This window comes from Cervus canadensis, chromosome 16, assembly GCF_019320065.1.
Source record: "Cervus canadensis isolate Bull #8, Minnesota chromosome 16, ASM1932006v1, whole genome shotgun sequence".
Classification (NCBI taxonomy): Eukaryota; Metazoa; Chordata; class Mammalia; order Artiodactyla; family Cervidae; genus Cervus; species Cervus canadensis.
Genome location: NC_057401.1, coordinates 13,286,023 through 13,307,743, shown reverse-complemented (window position 1 = coordinate 13,307,743; position 21,721 = coordinate 13,286,023). Strand labels below are relative to the sequence as shown.

General features: G+C 35.2%; 1 protein-coding gene and 1 long non-coding RNA gene across 3 annotated transcripts; one reads left to right on the top strand and one right to left on the bottom strand.

The window, feature by feature from the left end:
- The first annotated feature begins 24 nt into the window (after positions 1 to 24).
- Positions 25 to 20,581, top strand: PPWD1 (peptidylprolyl isomerase domain and WD repeat containing 1). Of its 2 annotated transcripts, XM_043488697.1 has the most exons (11): positions 25 to 240; positions 3,437 to 3,539; positions 4,379 to 4,479; positions 4,624 to 4,744; positions 7,441 to 7,888; positions 12,069 to 12,259; positions 13,090 to 13,279; positions 16,218 to 16,399; positions 17,582 to 17,663; positions 18,590 to 18,772; positions 20,272 to 20,581. In XM_043488697.1, the coding sequence occupies exons 1-11, from the start codon at positions 51 to 53 to the stop codon at positions 20,413 to 20,415; spliced, it is 1,935 nt and encodes a 644-aa protein (XP_043344632.1). In that variant the 5' UTR covers positions 25 to 50; the 3' UTR covers positions 20,416 to 20,581. The 2 variants fall into 2 exon arrangements, with proteins under 2 accessions (XP_043344632.1, XP_043344633.1); XM_043488698.1 differs by lacking the exon at positions 25 to 240 and having other exon boundaries at positions 3,488 to 3,539; positions 4,379 to 4,401; positions 4,698 to 4,744.
- Positions 15,080 to 20,930, bottom strand: LOC122454323. The gene is made up of 3 exons (XR_006273362.1): positions 20,874 to 20,930; positions 18,099 to 18,235; positions 15,080 to 15,546 (listed from the first exon to the last, which is right to left on the bottom strand). It is a non-coding gene; the product is annotated as an uncharacterized LOC122454323 (long non-coding RNA).
- Between the last annotated feature and the right edge of the window lie 791 nt (positions 20,931 to 21,721).

The window sequence follows — 21,721 nt, the reverse complement described above, 5'->3', positions numbered from 1 at the left end:
GGTAGCCGAGCAGCTGTGAGTGTCGCGCATTTTCTGACGGTTAGGACAACATGGCGGCCGAGTGTGGTAGCGATTCACAGCTGAGGAGAAGAAGGCACCGGGACCCGGAGGAACCGGAAAATACGGAAGTCAGCGCTCGAGAGCTGGTAGTGGCAGTGCCTCAACAGAACGAAGAAGAAAATGAAGAGCGCTGGGTTGGGCCTCTACCTGTAGAGGCAACATTGGCGAAGAAGAGGAAAGGTAGCTACAGAGACAGGCACAGGGCGAGATGAAATACTGTGTCCTCCGAGTGGGAGAGTTCAAACCAGATCCCCAAACGGAGGGTGTGTGATTGTGGGGATTTATGTCGAGGGTCGTCTTCTCACTTCTGGCCGTTCTCTACTCCGAAATAGTGATTTGGACAGAGTAAAGCTTCTTTTTAATAGTACCTAACAATCTGGTTTGTTACAATAGAGGCTAGAGCTAACTTGCCATAACTTACGTGTTTGGCACCGCTCATTTAATCCGTACAGCTGCCGTATGAGGTTGGAAATTTTAATCCCGTTTAGCAGATGTGGAAAAGAAAACTTTCTATTTAAGATTTTTAGTTGAAGAGTGGTGGTAGTGTATTTGGCCACCTGGGAAGGTGGTGCCTGTTTAGAATCTTAAGGAATAGATGAGAATAATTTAATTCCTGACTCCACCAGTAATGAGTTTTCTGACAATTACAAAACTTTCCTGGATTACAAGTTTTTCATCCAGAAACCAAGATCTGTGGTTTTCAAACCATACTCGTGCATTTTGCCACTAGCGTGTAATAGTGACAAAATTTTATCAAATAAAAAGGGTGATCCAAAAAAAGGGGGAGATGTTGGTGAAAGGGTCACATTAAGTTTTCTTATTTTTCAGGTTCTTTGGAATGTTTCCCTTAAACGTATAAGACCATTAAAATGTGATCTTTCTGAAAGCTCAAATCTTTATTACTCTTCCAACTTAAAAATTTTAAGTGATTTCTCATTATTTTTAAAACAATGTCCAAACTCCCTAATATAGCATGTAAGGCCCTTGATATGATTCTTCCTTCAGCACATTTCCATTACTTCCTCGGCCAAATCCTTGATCCTCCTTATTCTTTGTCCAAGCCATACTATAACACTAGAGAATGGGGCATGCCCTTTTACAGCTGCGAATGTCTACGTGGGTGTCACAAGGTCTACCTGGAATAATATTCCTCACCCACTTAACTTAACCTACTGTCTTTCAACCTTTAGCTCAGCTGTTACTTTTTCTGGAAAACATATGACTTTTCCAGTCTGGGCTGAGTTTCTAAAGTACATTGATCTAAAAAAAAAAAAAAAAAATACATTGATCTTAAGAATGAGATGTATTTATCAGAGTGAAAATTTTATGTATCCAAATTTTGAGTACAAGTTGGATACAGATACAGCAAAATTTTATGTATCCAAATTTTGAAGAAGCTACTTTTTTGAAAATTGTTCCTTAACACCCTTGAAGTGCTGTTACCTTTTTTACTGCTAAGTCTTTTAAGTTAAATGTTACCATAGCAGTTGTTTCCTCATTGCACTTGCTACATTTTTAAATTGTATGTTTGTTCATGTGATTGTCTGATGAATGTTTCTCTTTACTGTTAAGACTGTAAGCATATAAGAGCAAAGACCATGCCTATTTTGCTCCAGTGCTTGGTACAGTGCTTTCCATATAGCGAGTACTCAGTAAGTATTGAATGAATGAATATTACTGTGTAGGTTTGCAGTTATTTTCTTGCACTTGATACATGTCCTTTTTTGTGGAAATCAGTGGGAATGGAAAAGTCCAAAAATATCAAAGTGCTGATATTAGCATTAACAAAAAGCTTATATTAGCATTAACAAAAAGCTTATAAACTTAATACAGTTGAGACAGTGAGATGCTTATTCAAATTAATCAGTAGTGTATTCAGTTTGAAGAAAAAGTTGAAATTCAAAAGCATGTATAAAATATTAGAAAAATATCACTGAAGATTTTATCTAAAAGGATAGGGGTTTAAAACTTAGAAATGGAACCATCCCCTTTAACATGTTCTTTGGACATTGGACTTTTGTACACATTTTCAGAAAGATACTATAAATGGTTATATGGCTCTACCTTATATTATATGGTGCTCTTTATATATATGTATTATATATTATATGGCTTTACCAATGATGGTTTTCTCAAGACAGTGTTAACTCTTCATGTCCATGTCCCTTGGAACCTAGTTTGTTTTCAGTAAATATCTGTTCACCAAGTGAACTAACAAACAGCAAAAGGAATATGCATCAGGATTAAATTTAGCTGTATATTACAGAAAAATCCAAAGGACAATAAATAAAGAAAAAAATCCAAAAATGACAATAAAGATAAAAGTCCTAAAGTAGACAGTCTGGGATTGGTGTGGAGGCTCCAAAGGTTCTTCCTTCCTGGTTTCTGCCCCAACATCACTAGGATATGGACCTCATGTTTGTCCTTGATGGTTATCTCCCAGTTTCAAACTGTCAGACTGGGGAAAGAAAGAACGGCACAACTTTTGAGGGAGACTTCTTGACTGTTACTCAACACTTCCACTTTTATTTCATTGGTACTTAGTCACTCCGAACTTCAGAGAAGGTGAGGAAGATACTATAGCTGGATGTCAATACTCACATATAAAAACGGAGGTTCTGTTACTGAAAATGAAGAGAGAAGTAATTTGTTGGACACAACTTTAAGCTTGCTAAATAGCAGTAATGAAAAGCCATGAAACGATCATGCTTAATTTATGAATTTTTTATGGGCATGTTTGGCCTTCATTGGATTGTTTTTAGGTACAAGTATGTCATTTTTTTATTAGTATATTTTTTATAGCTCATATCATGAAATATTTTCTCAGATTACCACTCTTAAAAATGTTTTGCCCTTGGAAAAAGTTTGAGAAGCACTCAACTGGACATTCTCTAGGATTTTCTCAGCTCCAAAAATCTAAGCATTTATTACATTTACTCAAACCTAGTATCAGTTACTTCAAAGATGATCATTGCCTTCAAGATAAACTGGGATGTTCTGGATGGCCTTTGACCTCGTACTACTTATTTAAATTAGCAGTAATAATTGGATCTGCATGGTTGGAAAGTTGGTTGTGATATTTTCATGAAACTTAAGATTTTTGTCTTTTAATGGAACTTGTATGTTAAGCCAGAGCCACTCAATTCTTAAGTTCTGGGACACAGTTAAGCATCTGTATAATACCTGAGAATGAATCATGACCAAATAAACAATGGTTCTATTCAGTACCATGAAATAATAAGTTACAACTGACATAACAGACACTGGATGTTTTTCATTACGCATGAATTGAGAGAAGTTAAAATCTAAAAGAAAATATAAAATAGTATTTAGTTCCAGTTGTTAAAAAATATTTTTCTTTACTTTTTCCCCTTAGTTCTAGAGTTTGAAAAAGTCTATCTTGATAATCTCCCCAGTGCATCCATGTATGAGCGCAGTTACATGCATAGAGATGTTATCACCCATGTGGTGTGCACCAAGTAAGTCTGTCTGTATTTTTTTTCTGAGAAGTTTGTTGTTTTTTTTAAAAATACTTCAGTTTTGAGGTGAATTGTAAAAGTAGCTTTAGGATATTGAGGATTTCTATTTTATTCCATAGGTTTTTAAATAGTTTGTTAAATAAAGACCTACAGGCTCTTTCCTATATCATCCAAAGATACATTCTCTAAGACCAAATTCCCTACTTTGTGTACATGTCTTTTGGAGACAAATGCCAATAGGGGATAATCTGGATAGTATCAGAGCTTCTGTGAAGGAGAGTGTGTTAATAATTTGGGAGTAATTGGTAGCTGGCTGTTTCAGTACAAATGGGGAAAATGATGAAATCCAAAACATTCTGGAAATGTCACAGAACCTTCAAAATAGCTGAATAGGGTTTTGTAGAAAGAATAGTAATACTCTACTCTTTGCTGAGTTCATATTATGTCTAGGTCCTGTGTCAAGGCTTTTTCATTAAAAGATTTTAAGCTTTTTCATTAACTGTCCCATTTATCTTAACAGTCTTACAAGTAGTATCCATCTCCTTTTTATAGATAAGGAAACAGGCGTGTGTGTGTAAACTTCAAAACACTAGATTTCGATAAAATCTTCAAAAATCTTTCCATTATAGTCTGCTGCCTTAGGTTAAACAAAGAAACCTGGAGTGACAGAAAGCTAGTCCTATATGCTGCCTTATTAACTGATAACTTAATACTAGGAAAAGAGCTAATATTTGGTCAAAATTATTCCATAAAAGGAATATAAAGATATTTAATTTAAACAGGCACAAAGTGATTTTTGCATCTGTTTTAGAAAGTAACTTCTACAATTTTATATTCAGGACAGACTTTATTATTACTGCTAGTCACGATGGACATGTTAAATTCTGGAAAAAAATAGAAGAAGGAATTGAATTTGTTAAACATTTTCGTAGTCACCTAGGTAAGAATTTCACTTTTTCTTTTTTTTTTTTTGGCTGTATTTCAACTGTATTGATTAAAGTTTCTTTTTACATTTTTTTTCCTTTTAATTATATCCATTTCTTTGATGTTTACTAGAATGTTTTGATTTGGTTTCTTTAAATAGGAGTTATTGAGAGTATTGCAATTAGCTCTGAGGGAGCTTTATTCTGTTCCGTGGGTGATGATAAAGCAATGAAGGTGTTTGATGTAGTGAACTTTGACATGATCAATATGCTGAAGCTTGGGTGAGTTTTTTTTTTAAGTGTGTGTGTGTGTGTGTGTATATATATATATATTTTTTTTTTTAACGTAATGAAAGAATTCTTGAACTAAACTTCACCGTTTCATAGGTATTTCTAAACAGAATATATTACCATTCCATTAAAAAATGTGCCTTTATATTTTGCTTGGGAAAATTAAGTATTATGACTCTTCGTTATGATGTTGTTTGTGGGCTTCTGCTGTGAGTTTTGTTGTTAACTGCAACAGAAATGTCCAAGTAGCACCATAACAAGGATTAATTATATCCATTTTACACTACTTAATAATTTAATGAGTATCCATCATGTCTCATTTACTGGCATTTAAATTAACTTCCTTGTAATGCTTATTTCAGTAATATAGCATTGTGTTTTTATAAGGCTTATGCTCATTTTTGGAATTGTTGGTGATTTTAAACTTTAAAGTATATTGATAGCCAAACTATGTGGTTAGACTGTGCAGTAACGAAATTAAACAGAAGACCATGGGCTGCGTAGCTTAAGCAACAGAAATATATTTTTCTCACGCTTCTGGAGGTTCAGTTCAGTTCAGTCGCTCAGTTGTGTCCGACTCTTTGCAACTCCATTGACTGCAGCATTCCAGGCTTCCCTGTCCATCACCAACTCCTAGAGCCCACTCAAACTTATGTAAATCAAGTCAGTGATGCCATCCAACTGTCTCATCCTCTGTCATTCACTTCTCCTCCTGCCTTCAATCTTTCCCAGCATCAGGGTCTTTTCCAATGAGGAGATTGGAAAGTCCAAAACTTCTGGAGGTGGAAAGTCCAAAATCAGTGTTACAGCGGTGTGTGTTTTCTGGTGAGGACTCTTCCGGGTTTCACACTTTGTCCTCATTAAGTACAGGGGAAAGAGTGGAATATTTTGCTCTTCCACTTCTTAGAAGGCCAAAGGCCTGTTGGATTAGGGCCCCACCTTTCTGACCTCATTTAATTACCTGTTTAAAACCCTTTCTCCAGATACAGTAACTTTGGGGATGAGGGCTTCACCATGTGAATTGGAGAAAGGTGAGGATTAGAACTACATAGTTGAGTATGTGACAGTACTTTTTGGGAATTTCCTTCAAAACCAGTTTATGAACCACTAAAAGAAGTCAGTCTCATTATTTATGATTAAAAACTTATTTTTTGACTACAAATAAAAATACCTATTGATCATGTGTCATATCCCCTGCTTTGTTTCCCCCAGACTTTAGCTGTTTGTTTGTATATTTTTAATCAAATATATGTTGAACATTTGCCACCTTTGAGGGTATTGAAAGAGAACAGGCATATCTTGTTTTATTGCACTTTGCACACACGGGTTTTTTTTTTTTTATTCAAATAAGTTTGTGGCAACCCTGCTTGGAGCAAGTCTGTACTCACCATTTGTTCCAATGGCATTTGCTCAGTTTGTATCATTTCACATTTAGTAATTCTCATAATATTTCATTTTTCATTATTATTATATTTGTTACAGTGATCAGTGATCTTTGATGTTATTGTTACAAAAAGATTACAACTTGCGGAAGCCTCATATGATAATTAGCATTTTTTAAGCAATAAAGTTTTTAAATTAAGATATGTATATATACATGTAATTTTTTAGACATAATGTGATTGCACACTTCAATAGAAATACAGGTAGTGTAAACAAACATTGTGCACTAGGAAACCAAAGAAAATCCATACGGCTCACATTATTGCAATTTTCAATTTTTGTGATCTGGAACCAAACCTGGAACATCTCCAAGCTATACCTGTGTCTTTTAAGATTTGATAGGAATTCTGAGAGTCCTCAAAAAGTTTTGAGCGTTAGCTCTGTCATTGGAGTAACTGTAACTTCTCAGACTGATGATTTTGAAGGAGACAACACACAATTGAATATATAAGTTTAGTATGTTGATTACATTTGTCCAGTTTTTTACACTTTATCAGGTAACATGTTAAAAGCTCACAGTATTAAGATCAAGCTACTGATAATGAGAGAGTGATATCAGAATATTTTTCTTTAGAGCAAAACCATGACTAAAATATTTTGACCTTAAATATTTCAAGAATGGATTTGTAAAGTATACTAGCATGCTAACCTATTTAAAAATAAGGTATACATAGACAGGGGCTTCCCAGGTGGAGCTAATGGTAAAGAACCTGCCTGCCAATGCAGGAGACATAAGAGATGCATGTCTGATCCCTGGGTAGGAGAGATCCCCTGGAGGACCTGGGCATGGCAGCCCACTCCAGTATTCTTGCCTGGAGAATCCCATGGACAGAGGAGCCTGGCAGGCTACAGTCCATTGTATCCCAGTCAGATACAACTGAAGTGACTTAGAATAGCACATACATAGACAGAGACATGGAGATCCAAAAAAAAAAAAATTGCCTCAGAATATTTTAAGAACCAGGTCTGTTTCGGTTTCCTTGTAAATACTTGCTTTATGAGTTCTCTTCTTGTGGTTTGATCAGTCCTCAGAAGTTATTATCATTCATTATGAGATCAGAAAGAGAAAAATTAGTAACTTTTCCTATTCTTCCCCATTCTGTATCTCGCTGCTACTTTTGATCAAAAAATCTAAAACTGGCTAAATCACTGGCCAGGGACATTTTTTGGTGATGGGAATGAGTAAGGATGTTTACAACTTGTTTTGGCCTCTTCTTATCCCCATCAATTCTTTACTATTTTAGGTATTTCCCTGGACAGTGTGAGTGGATCTATTGCCCGGGGGATGCCATATCTTCAGTTGCTGCTTCTGAGAAAAGTACAGGAAAAATTTTCATTTATGATGGTCGAGGAGATAACCAGCCACTGCATATCTTTGACAAACTCCATACATCACCTCTTACTCAGATACGGCTAAACCCAGTTTACAAAGCAGTAGTGTCTTCTGACAAATCTGGAATGATTGAATACTGGACTGGTCCTCCTTATGAGTATAAATTCCCCAAAAATGTGAACTGGGAATATAAAACTGACACAGATTTATATGAATTTGCCAAGTGCAAGGCTTATCCAACCAGCATATGTTTTTCACCTGATGGGAAGAAAATAGCCACTATTGGTTCTGACAGAAAAGTTAGAATTTTCAGATTCTTAACTGGAAAACTCATGAGAGTCTTTGATGAATCACTAAGTGTAAGTACCATATAAATTTAATCAGATTTTACTTTTCTGAAAATGTCTTTAGTTTATGCTGTTTCTTAAAAGATTTTTTTCTGGACATGGACATTTAGATTGATGATTAATTTGCTTATCACATTAAAGAGACTGTTTGTCTGCTGTCTTGCATTGTTACTCTTCAAAACTCTCTTCTCTAGGTTTATGATGTGATATTTTCTGAGCCAGTTTTTCTTACACTTATGTGGCTGTTTTTGTAGTTTTGTTGTTTGAAGGCTCATTCTTCTGAGATCCTCAAAACCCACGCTGGGCCTCCTTCTCTTCTCATTCTCTTCACTCCTGCTTTCCGTATGACTACTTAAAAATTTATTTCTCCAGCTTTCTATTATAAACAGACCTTGCCCTATCCTTTTAATTTATTTATTTATTTTTGCTGTCTTCATGAATAGCACCAACATGTATCTGCTTGCACAAGCCAGAAATCTGAGTCATTTTTAATTGTTTTTCCTTACCCGTCTATTTAATCCATCATGAGTCCTGTCAATTTTACTTTCTACATATACTTTAAATACATACATTTCCTTTTAGCACAGCTGTGACTACCCTAGCTCATAATCTGTTGCCTGGCCTATTGCATGGCCTGCTCCCTGTATCTATTCTAGCTTCTTCCTAACTTGTTATCCATGCTCCACCCAGAGGAATCTTTTCAAAACACATTATCTTATCATGTCATCTTTGAATCTTTCAGTGACTACCTGTTGTTTTTAGGATTGAGACCAAAATCGTGGCCTACCATATTGTACCTCTCACTACCACTTCCACCTACTATAATTCACCTCCCTCCCTGCCTCTGCTGTACCCAATCAGGCCTTCTTTCAGTTTCTTGACTACGTCTCCCACCACAGCGCCTTTGCATATGCTGACCGTCCTGCTTGGAGTGACCCCTAGTCCCGTTAATCCTCATTCCTCCCCTTAGCTATTGAACTCATCCTTCAAATCTCAAAGAATCATTTCCCCCAGTGATCTTCCACTATTCTTCCAGCCTCAGACTACTTATATTTTTTTTAATGTGGTAGTGTATCACTATTTGTTTTCTTTTATAATATTTGGTCTTATTATTTGATTAATGTGTGCCAACCCACCACCCCCTCCAGTAGATTAAACTGTGTGTCATTTATGGTCTTCTATCTGTTTTGCTCGTGAATGAATCTCCAGCACTAAGAATGATACCTGACACGTAATTACTGCTAACAAGAATTTATTGGGACTTTGCTAGTGGTCCAGTGGTTAAAATACAGCACTTCCATTGCAGGGGCATGGGTTCAATCCCTGGTTGGAGAATGAAGATCCTGAATGCCTTATGGCATAGCCAAAAAACAGGGAGAAGAAAAGAAGTGTTTATTAGAGCATGTAGCTGTAGAATGAGTTTTTATCCATGCAAAGATAATTGGTTTTGTGGATATTTGAGTCTCATCACGTTTCCATCTTGTGATTCTGTAACTGCTATTGGTATGTTGAATTCTCCAAAAGTTTGTGGAGACTTTGTAACAATAGTGTTTATTGTACAACAGTGCCAATTCTACAGCCTTTGTAGTCACCAATTTATAATAGATTTCTTGCATTAAGTGCTTCAAAAATGCTGTCACCTTATTAGTGATGTGGTAATAAGTTGGGTGAATTAGCTGCCTGAAAGAATAGGAATCCAGACAAAAGGGAAGGTTTGTATGCTAGTCAAATTATCCTCATAACTCATTTTCTTATTGGAAGAATATAGCTTTCCATTATGCTTTTGGGAAAAGGAGAAACCTTCTGATGTTTTCTTCTTTAATCATGGCTTCAACTTAAATATAATTTTAAAACTCTTCACAATTTGCAACTCTTCCTAGATTCCTTAAGAAAACAAATCTATTCTCTGGATATAAATTAACACATATACATATGTGAGCTGTTGAATTCACTCTATTTCATTGTTGTCTTTAATATTTGTTGAAATTATAGGATTAGTGTGATAAGATCAGTAGCAAAGTATAGGGCAGAAGTTGAGATTCAGGATGAGGGAGTTTGCCAAAAAAAAGGTTTGCGCCATTTGCAATTGGTGCAAATGCCAATTAATTTAGTAATAATTCTAGTGATTAGTTAGTTAATGATCTCATAGTTCCACGTTAAGGGTTCTAACTAGTTAGAGTCCTAGTTTAATAGATTTAATTGGACGGTGTGAAGTTGTATCTTTTGGTATTTTATTAATCAGGAGTACTGCATATGGCCATACAGAGATGATGAGATGACCAGAGATGCAGCTGTTAAAGCTAGAATATTGTAAAAAAAAAAAAACACACCAATACAGTATATTAATGCATATATGTGGAATTTAGAAAGATGATAACAACAATCCTATATGCAAGGCAGCAAAAGGGACACAGATGTAAAGACTTTTGGACTATGTGGGAGAAGGCGCGGGTGGGATGATTTGAGAGAAGCGCATTGAAACATGTATATTACCGTACGTGAAATAGATGACAAGTTCAAGTTTGATGCATGAAGCAAGGCCCTCAAAGCTGGTGCTCTGGGACAACCCAGAAGGATGGGATGGGAAGGTGGGAGGGGGGTTCAGGATGGGGGGACACATGTACACCTATGGCTGATTGATGTCAATGTATGGCAGAAACCACAATATTGTAATTATCCTCCAATTAAAATGAATTAATTTTTTTAAAGATATTGATGTGCTTAAAAGGTTAGATTAGCATTTATTACTTTTACATGGGCAGATGACCATCTATAAACTCTATTTCTTGAAAATGAATCTTCTTTCTAGCAAAAATAATCAAGGCTGCCATACTACAAAAATGTAGTCTAGCATCTAGGCTATTTCTGGCAAATGAATAAAGCAATAATATATCAGTTCAGAGACTGGCAACAAGAAACCCTAATGTTCCCTAACATGTATACCTCCTTTTCATTTTTGGAGTTACATATATTGTTGTTCTTTCCACATCTAAAAAAACCAGAGATTTTGTTAATGCAAGCATGAAAAAAAGTAGTAGATGGTACATAAGCCTGACTGACTTCTTTGCATTTGCAATAGAGAGCCACTTTTGCTTTCTGCGCTTTGATGCCCTAAATGTCAGGAAAACTGAATGTAAAGACCACATCTTTGGGGAGGCTGGTAGTGTGATTGTACATAGTAACTGAGATATGACCCTTATCTTGAAAGTTGTGTATTAAATATCAAAAGAAAAGTAAACCAAATGTCCAAACTAAAGGGCACTCATAACATTCATCCATCCTAAATCACATTTACTTAATGATAATCTAAATATATAGTGGTGCTCCAAAATAACTTGAAACATTTTCTGAAATATGAAATTGTTATAAATTAGTGAAATCATAAAAAATAAAATTTGGGTGCTTGTTAAATGGCAGGTCCATGATCCTGGAACAAGAACTCACAGTCCATATCTGCATTGTGCAGCTTAATAGCCACTAGCCACATAGGGTTGCTGAACACTTGGCATGTGACTAGTCCAAACTGAGCTGGACTAAAAGTATAAAATACACACTGGACTTCAAAGACTTAATATAAGAAGGAAAAAAGATCTCAATTTTTAAATATTGCTTAATATTTTAATGTCTTTATGTCGCTTTTTTGTATTTTGATTTTGCTTAATGTCTTTGATATTTTAGATATATTGGGTTGAATAAAAGATTAATTTCATGTTCATTTTTGCTTCGTTTAACATAGCTACTAAAAAATTTAAAATTACATATATGGTTTATATTGGAAAGTGCTAATCTGTGGCTTATAAAATGCAGCAGATATATTGTTTCTGCAGAAAAAGCAGTATCTTAACTCTTTTTTTTTTTTTTTTTAATTAGAAGAACCAGCTAGTATAACCCACTCGTGTTCTTGCCTTGAGAATCCCAGGGATGGGGGAGCCTGGTGGGCTGCTGTCTATGGGGTCGCACAGGGTCGGACACGACTGAAGTGACTTAGCAGTAGCAGCTAGTATAAATACTATGTTTTTTGATTGAATTTTCTAATTCAGTTCCTGCTTATAGTGTTTATAGAGTACTCCTTAAGAAGATATATAAGTACATAAACTGTCAGTGGCTATTAATGGACACTCTGCTTTTATTTAAATTCTCCTTCCCTTTATCATGTAACATTATTTTTGTTAATAAATGGTTTGTTTCCTAGATGTTTACTGAACTGCAGCAGATGAGGCAACAGCTACCAGACATGGAATTTGGTCGACGGATGGCTGTAGAACGTGAATTGGAGAAGGTGGATGCAGTGAGATTAATTAATATAGTTTTTGATGAAACTGGACACTTTGTGCTGTATGGAACAATGCTGGGCATTAAAGTTATAAACGTAGAAACAAACCGGTAAGCTTTAATATCACATATGCTTTTTAAAAATTTACTTCTAAAGGACCATTTCCTCCTTTGGGGAAACAATGGGGGTTTTGTTTGTTCCAAGACAAGTGGAATGGTCCCAGATGTCTAAACTTAACCAAATGTTTTGACTGGATTTTTCTGTGGTCTTTTGGTTGTTTATAATCTTATGTAAAAAGTTTCCACTCATGTTTATTAAAGAAATGAAAGAAAGATATGCATAGTTTCAAGTTTGTTTTTTTTTTAACAAGTTTCAGTCTTGTCTTTTGCTTGTTGATTTAAATTAGCCCGTTTCATGTTAAATGTTGCCAAATATCTTAACCACAGAATTCAGCACTACATCCTGCTAGACATAAAATCAGAAGTTAAAATGCATGAAACCACAATAAGCCTTTTGTGCAAATAGCCCATTTGGTCTTAGAACAAAATTGCTACAATCAGATACTATCACTCAATGTAAATGAAAAGAACTTAAAGTATATTTAAAGGAAAAAAATCTTGTGCTGTACATTTTCACATATAAACAAATTTATATTGTAGTTCTTGGCAATACAGAATCTTTGAAGGCTTGAAGAAAGATTAAAATGATAGGGATAGGTTAAAACTGTTTAACTGAATATTTTTTTTAATCTGAAAATTATAAACACCTACCAATTTAAAATAACTTTTTGGGGGGAGTGGGAGAGGCAGAAAAATACTTTTCAAAAACCTTTTACTGGTTATTTTGTACAAAAATAAAAGATAGTTGATTCCTAGCTTTTATCTGCAGAGTTGGTATAGTTGGAGTTAATCCTGATAATTTTATTATATGTATTTTCCAGGTGTGTGCGGATCTTAGGCAAGCAAGAAAATATTAGAGTGATGCAATTGGCTTTGTTCCAGGGAATAGCCAAAAAACATCGTGCTGCAACTACTATAGAAATGAAAGCTTCTGAAAACCCAGTTCTTCAGAATATTCAAGCTGACCCAACAATAGTCTGTACATCCTTCAAAAAGAATAGATTTTATATGGTATGTGGAAGTATCAATACCAGGAGATAGTCTTTAATGTTTCTTCCAGTTTGATTGGAGTTTTATTTTTTTAGCTTGTGCTTTTCCCTGGTAGCTCAGAGGTTAAAGCGTCTGCCTGCAGTGCGGGAGACCTGAGTTCAATCCCTGGGTCAGGAAGATCCCCTGGAGAAGGAAATGGCAACCCACTCCAGTATTCTTGCCTGGAGAATCCCATGGACGGAGGAGCCTGGTGGGCTACAGTCCACAGGGTCACAAAGAGTCGGACACAACTGAGCCACTTCACTTTCACTTTCAACTAAAGAGAATGTTGGCCATAATAGCAGACTTTCTAAACAACCAGAATACCATCTTATAAAATTAGTATTGTAGAATCTTTAACTAGGGTTTGATTTTAAGTATTTCTGTACTGTTTTACATCCTGTTTTGAACTAGTTTTCAACCTAGCTTCTACAACTATTTGTGTTGTCTAAGACAATAGGAAGTAAGTGGCTGTGGTAATAATTGCATCCAAAATTGATTTTTCCTGTGGACTTTTAAAAATTCTTCTGTTTTAGTATTATTCACCTTTTACTCTTCAACATGACTTGCACATTTCCTTCTCTAGATACAAATCTTTTTTCATCTTTTGATTCCATTGTAATGATGCTACCGTGGTGTACATTCCTGAGAGATATTTTTCTTCTGGAAAAATTAAAAGTACTTTGCATGTTAAGTAAGATTGGACTGAAAATCAAACTACTAAGCTATCTAGGAGTAACACTGTTTTAATTTTGTTCAGTCAAGCAGAAAAATCTGAAGTGTAGAGACCTCTGCCTCTGTATCTGTCTTTTACGCTTAGCAACTTGCTAAAACCCAGGTGTGATTATTTTTTTGCCTAAAATCCTTAAATGACTCTCCAGCTGTCTATATTAACCACTTTCCTAGTTTATCTTTCTTCGTCTTTAGTTCATTGGCTATACTGAACTTGATCCCACTTGCAGGACTTGATGTAATTTTTACTTGGTGGTATTTGCCCAGGTTATTCCTTCTGTCAGCCACAAACCTCTCCCCAGTTCCTTTTCATACTTCAGGTCTCAGCTGGGAAGCCTTCTCCTGACATCAAGTCTGGATTAGGTGTGCCTGCTTGTGTACATGTCACACTTTTTGGAATTAATTTGGTGATTTTGTGGCGGGGTCGGAAGGGGGTCTCTGACACTGTCCTCTCTTCCTCAAGATAATATAAAATCCATAAATACAGAGCACTATGTTTTCTTCACATACCAAACTCCATAGAGTTTGGTGAATTGTCTGACCTATTATAGGATACTCATTCATTGGTCTGACAATTTACAAGCAGCTGTGGTGCTCTGAAGGTTACCGGCATTTGGTAAATGTGGGAAATAGCAATTTATCTACTCCAGCCAAGCTTTTAGCCTAAAATGGATATATTCTTTTAAGATAAGAATTTTGCTTATAAACTTTCAAATTCACTGCTAAAGATTTATTAATATATATGGTAAAGAAAAATACTTGTTATTCCCTATAATTTAACTGTTTCGAAGGTAAAAAGAAATCATCAGAGACAGTTCTTAATATACACTAAATTTAATTTTCATCCACTTTATTTAAAAATTGTCTTTCCCCAGAGTTTGTTTGTTGATTAAACCACACATGTTCCTTAGAAATTCTGAAGAAATAGAAAAATAAAAAATTAAGTCACTCACTGAGTATTTATACTGCTAACATTTTCATGATTTATTAGATGTACATATTCTTAAATAAAACTAAAATGGTATTCATACATACAAATTTTATGTCCCTTTTTTCAAATCCAGTACCGTAAAATTGTATAAAATTTGAACTTTAATAGTTCTATATGTGAACTAAATCAGGATAATTTTAAAAATTCATACAACTAACTAGTGGAACAAACATGCCACTCTTTGGTAACTGGAGAATACTGTGTTAAAGCAGTGACATGCTGGCTTAGTTGTTTCCTCATCTGGAGTTGACCCAAGCAGGCCGAGGGCTGACGTTAGGGTCAGAGCGTGGGCTCCAGATTTACCTTTCTGCAGCTCAGTGAGCATCCACCTCTCTTGGGGAGAAAGGATTTCTGCTTACTGAGAGTCAAATAAAAGAGTAGGCCTTTAGAAGTCCAGAATTTTAACAACTGAAAGTTTTCTCTCAATTCTCTGTAGACTTGAGGATCCTGAGATTTCTGCTTCATTCAAAATGTACTGTACATCCTTTCTTCCAAGCTTCAAGGTTTAGATAGGTCAGATGGGACTCTGTCCAAAAAAAAAGAGGAGGTCAAGGTCCACTACTGATTCATCTTTGAATCCTCATCCTACCAGCACCAGGTCCTGTTCATAGTAATAACAATTATTAAGATGTATATATTGCCTTCTCTGTTAGGCACTATTCTCTAAACACTTTATATCCTTCATTTAATCTTCATATCAGGTGTCATTTTTGAGGTAGTTTTTATTATCATTCTCTTTTATGAGTAAGGAAATGAAAGTAATGAATTTACTTCCCCAAAGTCATGTAACTAGTTAAGTGGCAAACTACAATTCAAACCCAGGCAATCTAAATTGTGAAAAGTAAGCAATAGATGGCAGGTTAGGTAGGACATACTAGAAGACAGAAGCAGAGAGCTACCTAAAAACTGCCTATTTTTTAAATGGGTACCCCAAAAAGTTTTCACCAAAAAAGATATTAAATTCCATTTGAAATCATTCATCTTCATCATATGAATTTTCTCGTTAGGCAAATGTATAAATTTAGTTGCCTTGCACATCCTATGATTGGAAGCAATTCCTGAAATAAGCATTTATTCTATAAATGTAAATTCTTAGTTTCCTCAAATACTTCATTAGAAATGCAATTTTCTTGTTCATAAATTTTAACCAGATGAAAAATTTAATTCATTTACTTACTTTTTATTTTCCTCCTTGAGTTTACTAAACGAGAACCAGAAGATACAAAAAGTGCAGATTCTGACCGAGATGTTTTTAATGAGAAACCTTCTAAAGAAGAAGTCATGGCAGCTACTCAAGCTGAGGGACCCAAACGAGTGTCAGATAGTGCCATTATCCACACAAGCATGGGAGACATTCACATCAAACTCTTTCCTGTTGAGTATGTACTGTTTCTGTTGTCATAAATAAATAGCAGTGTAAATGTGTATATTTGAAGAAACTGCAACTTCTTGTTATTTTGAAAAATTGAACTGTGTTGGATAAAACATCTTTCCTGAGCTCTCTGATAATTGTTACATTAGAAAATGTGAAAATTTTATACATACATATACATATTTCACAGGTTTATTATTATGAGGACAAAATATAGTAGATATGACAGTGCTGAATGTAAACTATAGATTGACATACAAATGTATATTACTGCTACCATCAACTACACGTGCCAACTATAGGTTTTGTGGTTCACTTGTTATAACTGGCTTTCCCCTCAAATCTTTAAGGGGAGGATAATTATTTTTCCTTCCTGACATTTCAGTTTGCAGAATGAACATACAGTCCCAAATACAATGCAATACAACTGGTTATTCTTGATCCAAAAGAAGACGTCTTTTACAGTGCCTTGATTTAAAGTACTTTTGTTATTTTGATATGAATGTTTTATGTCCAATATTTTACCGTATCTTGACACTGGACAAAAAACTAGGCAGTTCTAGACACCTGGACTATCTCATTTTAAGTAGAGAACCCATGCATCCACTAAGCCTATTCCTTGATGTGCTTGGTACAAGATTCTCTTGATTCTCTCTGCCATTCTCAGTGTTGGGAGCTATTATATGATAATATACAGTATTAAATCATCTCATGAGATTAGTTAATATTATTTAGAAAGTGTATCTGAATGTGTGACTATCATTTAAAGTTTATTAGATTTAGTAGCTATCATAGCAGTGAATAAGTCCTTGGTCAGGAAATGTCACTATACTATAACATTGTTTTTATAAGAAAATTACCTTTCCCAGGACTATATACAGTGGGTTATGGTGCTATGGTTATATTTTTTAAAAATACTAAATGACTTTGGAACCTAAATACTCTCAAATTCAAGTAAAATAAGCAGTTGTGATCTAAAGATGGTATATTATATAAACTATAAGAACAGGCTACTGCCTATATGCCATCAGCTCTTGCTTCTGCTGAGATCAGAAGAAATGATGACAAAAAAAGACTGTCCTGAAACATTGAAAAGATTCTGAAAATACCATTGGGAAGGCAGACTACAAAGAAAACTTTCCTAAGATGCTCCATTAAATTTTCATATTTTTAACATATGTCTCACTAGGTGCCCTAAGACAGTGGAAAATTTCTGCGTTCACAGCAGAAATGGTTATTATAATGGACACACATTTCACCGCATAATTAAGGTAAGTTATGCAAATTTTATATGATTGAAGGAAAAGTATGTTATTGTATAACAAGAGGTTTAGAACCTAAGGAATCTCATTCACACTTCGCACTTTATTAGGAATAGGAAAAATGGACTATGGAAGTCAAAAGAATAATGGATGATCATGAAAATCAGATATAAAATCAAGGATAGGGACAGTAGCATGGTAGCCTTTTTAGAAACACTGCAGCAGTCTTTTGTCGGCAGTTAAAGGAAAGGATCAGGTAATGAGTAAAGGGTCTTGCTGAGATAAAATCAATAGCCAAGGTAACCTGTTTCTAGTGGCTAGATAAGGTCTAGATCTAGAAGATTAAGTGTTAGAAGAGCCATGTTGCCACTTTATCTGTGAAAACTACCACTAATACCTGATGGATAGAATGAATTCAGCCCAGGTTTTTGTTGAGCAACATACCATGAAGTGTATGGAGCAGTGAGGTAGTTCTTGGTTACTGGCAGGTCAGAAATGGCAGAAGAAATGTCAGACGGAAAAATTAGATTTCAGAGTTCTGAAGGAATTGGTGAAATGACTGACTAGGACATTCAGAGTGTCTAGGGAAAGGGGAGAGAAAAGAGTGAGCCAATTATATAAGACCTAACACATTAAACAAGATCCTAAAACTTACCTACAGTATTAATTGGCTTTAATTAAAGATTATTGAGTGAGATAGTGCCTGTCTATAAATGGAAAGACTTACATTTTTGTTTCCATCATTGAGATAAGATGGCAGTTATGCAATGGAAATATATAATCTAAATTAAAGTATAACCAAGGGTTTACTTTAAAATCAGTTGATAGAATAACTGTTAAGATTTTATTGAATATAAAGCACTCGACAAACATATGACTCCAAAGCATACATATATGTAATATGTGTAATATTACTTTGTCTACTTTCTGTTAAGGGCTTCATGATTCAGACAGGAGATCCAACAGGTACTGGTATGGGAGGAGAAAGCATATGGGGAGGAGAATTTGAAGATGAATTTCATTCAACATTACGACATGACAGACCATATACACTCAGCATGGCCAATGCTGGATCGAATACTAATGGATCCCAGTTTTTCATAACAGTAGTACCAACAGTAAGTAGAACATGCATGTGTGTGTGCTAAGTCACTTCAGTCATGTTTGACTCTGCAACTCGATGGACTGTAGCCTGCCAGGCTCCTCTGTCCATGGGATTCTCCAGTCAAGAGAATCCCAACTCAGGGATCGAACCCATGTCTCTTATCTCTCCTGCATTGACAGGCAGTTTCTTTTCTACTTGCGCCACCTGGGAGGCATTTTCTGTAAGCCAAAGATGCATGGGTTTTGATCTAAGAGAGTGAATTCAGTGGAAAAGAGAGCTTTATTATTCTCTATTATTTATATATGCTAGGATATAAAAATGAAAACAATTTAGAAAGGAAAATGGAAAATTACCTAACAAATAAGACTTGACTTTATAAACAGTACTTTTGTAATTCAGGCCACGTGAGTTTAAGTCAGCTTTGCACTATTTGTTGGACAATCCAAAACAAATTACTCTGCCTCTGGGCTTGTTTCCTCATCTTTAGAATAGTAGGATTAGAGTGTAAGAATTCCCGATTTTAATACATTTTTTCCCCACATTTTTCTGTCTCTGAAATCAGAATGCATTTTCTAGCTCCCTTTGATCTAAAAGATCCAGATATTAAACATTAAGCTTTTTTATTTTTTATTATAACATGGAACTACTCTTAAAAGCTTCTAAGTGAAAATACATCTTTTAATTATATTTTAAAATGAAGCCAAAGTGTAATTCTTTTTAATGAATGACACTGTAGCTTTCATGAAATACATGTAAGAATATCTAGCTCTATTGCTATGCAGTTCTACAAAATTACAAAAACTCTTTTTAGAATTAAATAAAGAAAACAATTTATAACTACTGTCTGCTAGGTACATGATCTCATGTAATATTCACAATACTTCTAAGTATTATAATGAAAGGCAAAGTGTTAGTCCCTCAGTCATGTCCAACTCTTTGCAACCCCATGGACTGTAGCCCATCAGGCTCCTCTATCCGTGGGATTCTCCAGGCAGGAATACTGGAGTGGGTTGCCATTTCATTCCCAGGGGATCTTCCCCACCCAGGGATCAAGCCTGGGTCTCCTGCATTGCAGGCAGATTTTTTACCTTCTGAGCCACCAGGGAAGCAAGTTTTAAAAAACAGATGAGGAAACAGACCTGATGAACTTGCCAAAGGTCAAGTTAGTAGCAAAGCCAGAGTCTGAACTCCTATCTCTGATGCCAGAGCACATGATGCCTATAGTATTCCAGACTGCTTCTTGTGCAGGTAAGGTTACTACAAAGAAACTTAACCTTCAGCAAACATCACCCAGCTCCCTTTGATCTAAAAGATGCAGATATTAAATATTTAACTATGGTTTTTTATTTTTATTATAACATGGAAACTACTCTTAAAAGCTAAGTGAAAATAATCTTTTTAATTATAGTTTAAAATGAAGCCAAAGTTTAATTCTTTTTAATTTGCTCATCCAGTGGATGTGATTTAAGAATTTAGGGTTTACCAAGATTTTCTGTTTGTCCTCCAACACAGCCTTGGCTTGATAATAAGCACACAGTGTTTGGACGAGTAACTAAAGGAATGGAAGTTGTACAAAGGATCTCCAATGTCAAAGTCAATCCCAAAACAGATAAGCCCTATGAGGATGTCAGCATCATAAATATTACTGTCAAGTAAAATAGATTTGTCTCATTGTCTGTATAAATAAAAATACACATACATTAAACACAGGATTATTTTACATAAGGAAGGTCAAGATTTGCTGAATGTACAAATCATGTTTCAGGGATTCAGTATTATATTTGTGTATATATTTTTTCATTAAAGGCTATTTTTTAAAAGCTCTGCCTCTGAGTTTTCTTGCAGTATTTCTCATCCTAAGAGGTGATAAACTCAAATGGACTAAAACTCAAGCAAATAGCACTCTTTATACATAATTTCTCAAGAGTCTTAAAAACCATATTAAATAATAAGAATGGTATGCATTTGTTCCTCAGCTTTTTAAAAACATGCCAAATAGTCTGCCCTCAAATGTTTCTTTAGATCTTAATAAAGGGCATCTTTGGTGATATACCATTTCCTTTTTTATAAGGTTTGTCTTTCACACCAAATAGTTTTGTCTCTTGAGCACTCACAGTTCAGTCACTCAGTTGTGTCCAACTCTTTACGATCCCGTGGACTGCAGCATGCCAGGCCTCCCTGTCCATCACCAACTCCTGGAGCTTGCTCAAACTCATGTCCATCGAGTCAGTGATACCATCCAACCATCTCATCCTCTGTTGTCCCCTTCTCCTCCTGCCTTCAATCGTTCCCGGCATCAGGGTCTTTTCCAGTGAGTCAGTTCTTTGCATCAGGTGGCCAAAGTATTGGAGCTTCAGCTTCAGCATCAGTCCTTCTAATTAATATTCAGGACTGATTTCCTTTAGGACTGACAGGTTTGATCGCCTTGCAGTCCAAGGGACTCTCAAGAGTCTAAGTAAGTGGAGCAAAATTTCAATAAACAGCAAGTTCCTGTGGTCAAAAGTGTTAAATTCCTGAATAATTATGAAATATTCTTCAAATAAAAGAATCACAATAAATGAATATACCTGAGTCCATGGTTTTATACAATAGTTCATTTACTATTTTCACATCGTTTTTCTAATGTAGCTAAACAACTTTTGTCTTCAGGTTATGGTATCTCTTCTTATCTTACAAAATATATCATCAAGAAAACTACATATTGAGTAAAAATGTTAATATCTAACAAGGGAGAGATTAGTAGAAATTAGAACAATGTGAGTTTAAGTCTTAAACTGATTTCTTCACCCACCCTCATAAATTACTTCATAACTTCAGAATCACTGCTTCTACTTTCCAAACAAACTCTTAGGAATTTACAGGAGGAACATGTTCAACAGACCTGTTTAGGAAATTCACATTCTCATGCTTAATATCTAAGCTTATACTTTTCCTTCTACTGATCAGCAGGATTATTTCCTTT

Coding starts and splice junctions, on each gene's coding strand:
- PPWD1 (XM_043488697.1), top strand. CDS start 51: ATGGCGGCCGAGTGTGGTAGCGATTCACAGCTGAGGAGAAGAAGGCAC. Junction 4,480..4,623: donor ACATTTTCGTAGTCACCTAG/GTAAGAATTTCA, acceptor TTCTTTAAATAG/GAGTTATTGAGAGTATTGCA. Junction 18,773..20,271: donor TCATAACAGTAGTACCAACA/GTAAGTAGAACA, acceptor CCTCCAACACAG/CCTTGGCTTGATAATAAGCA.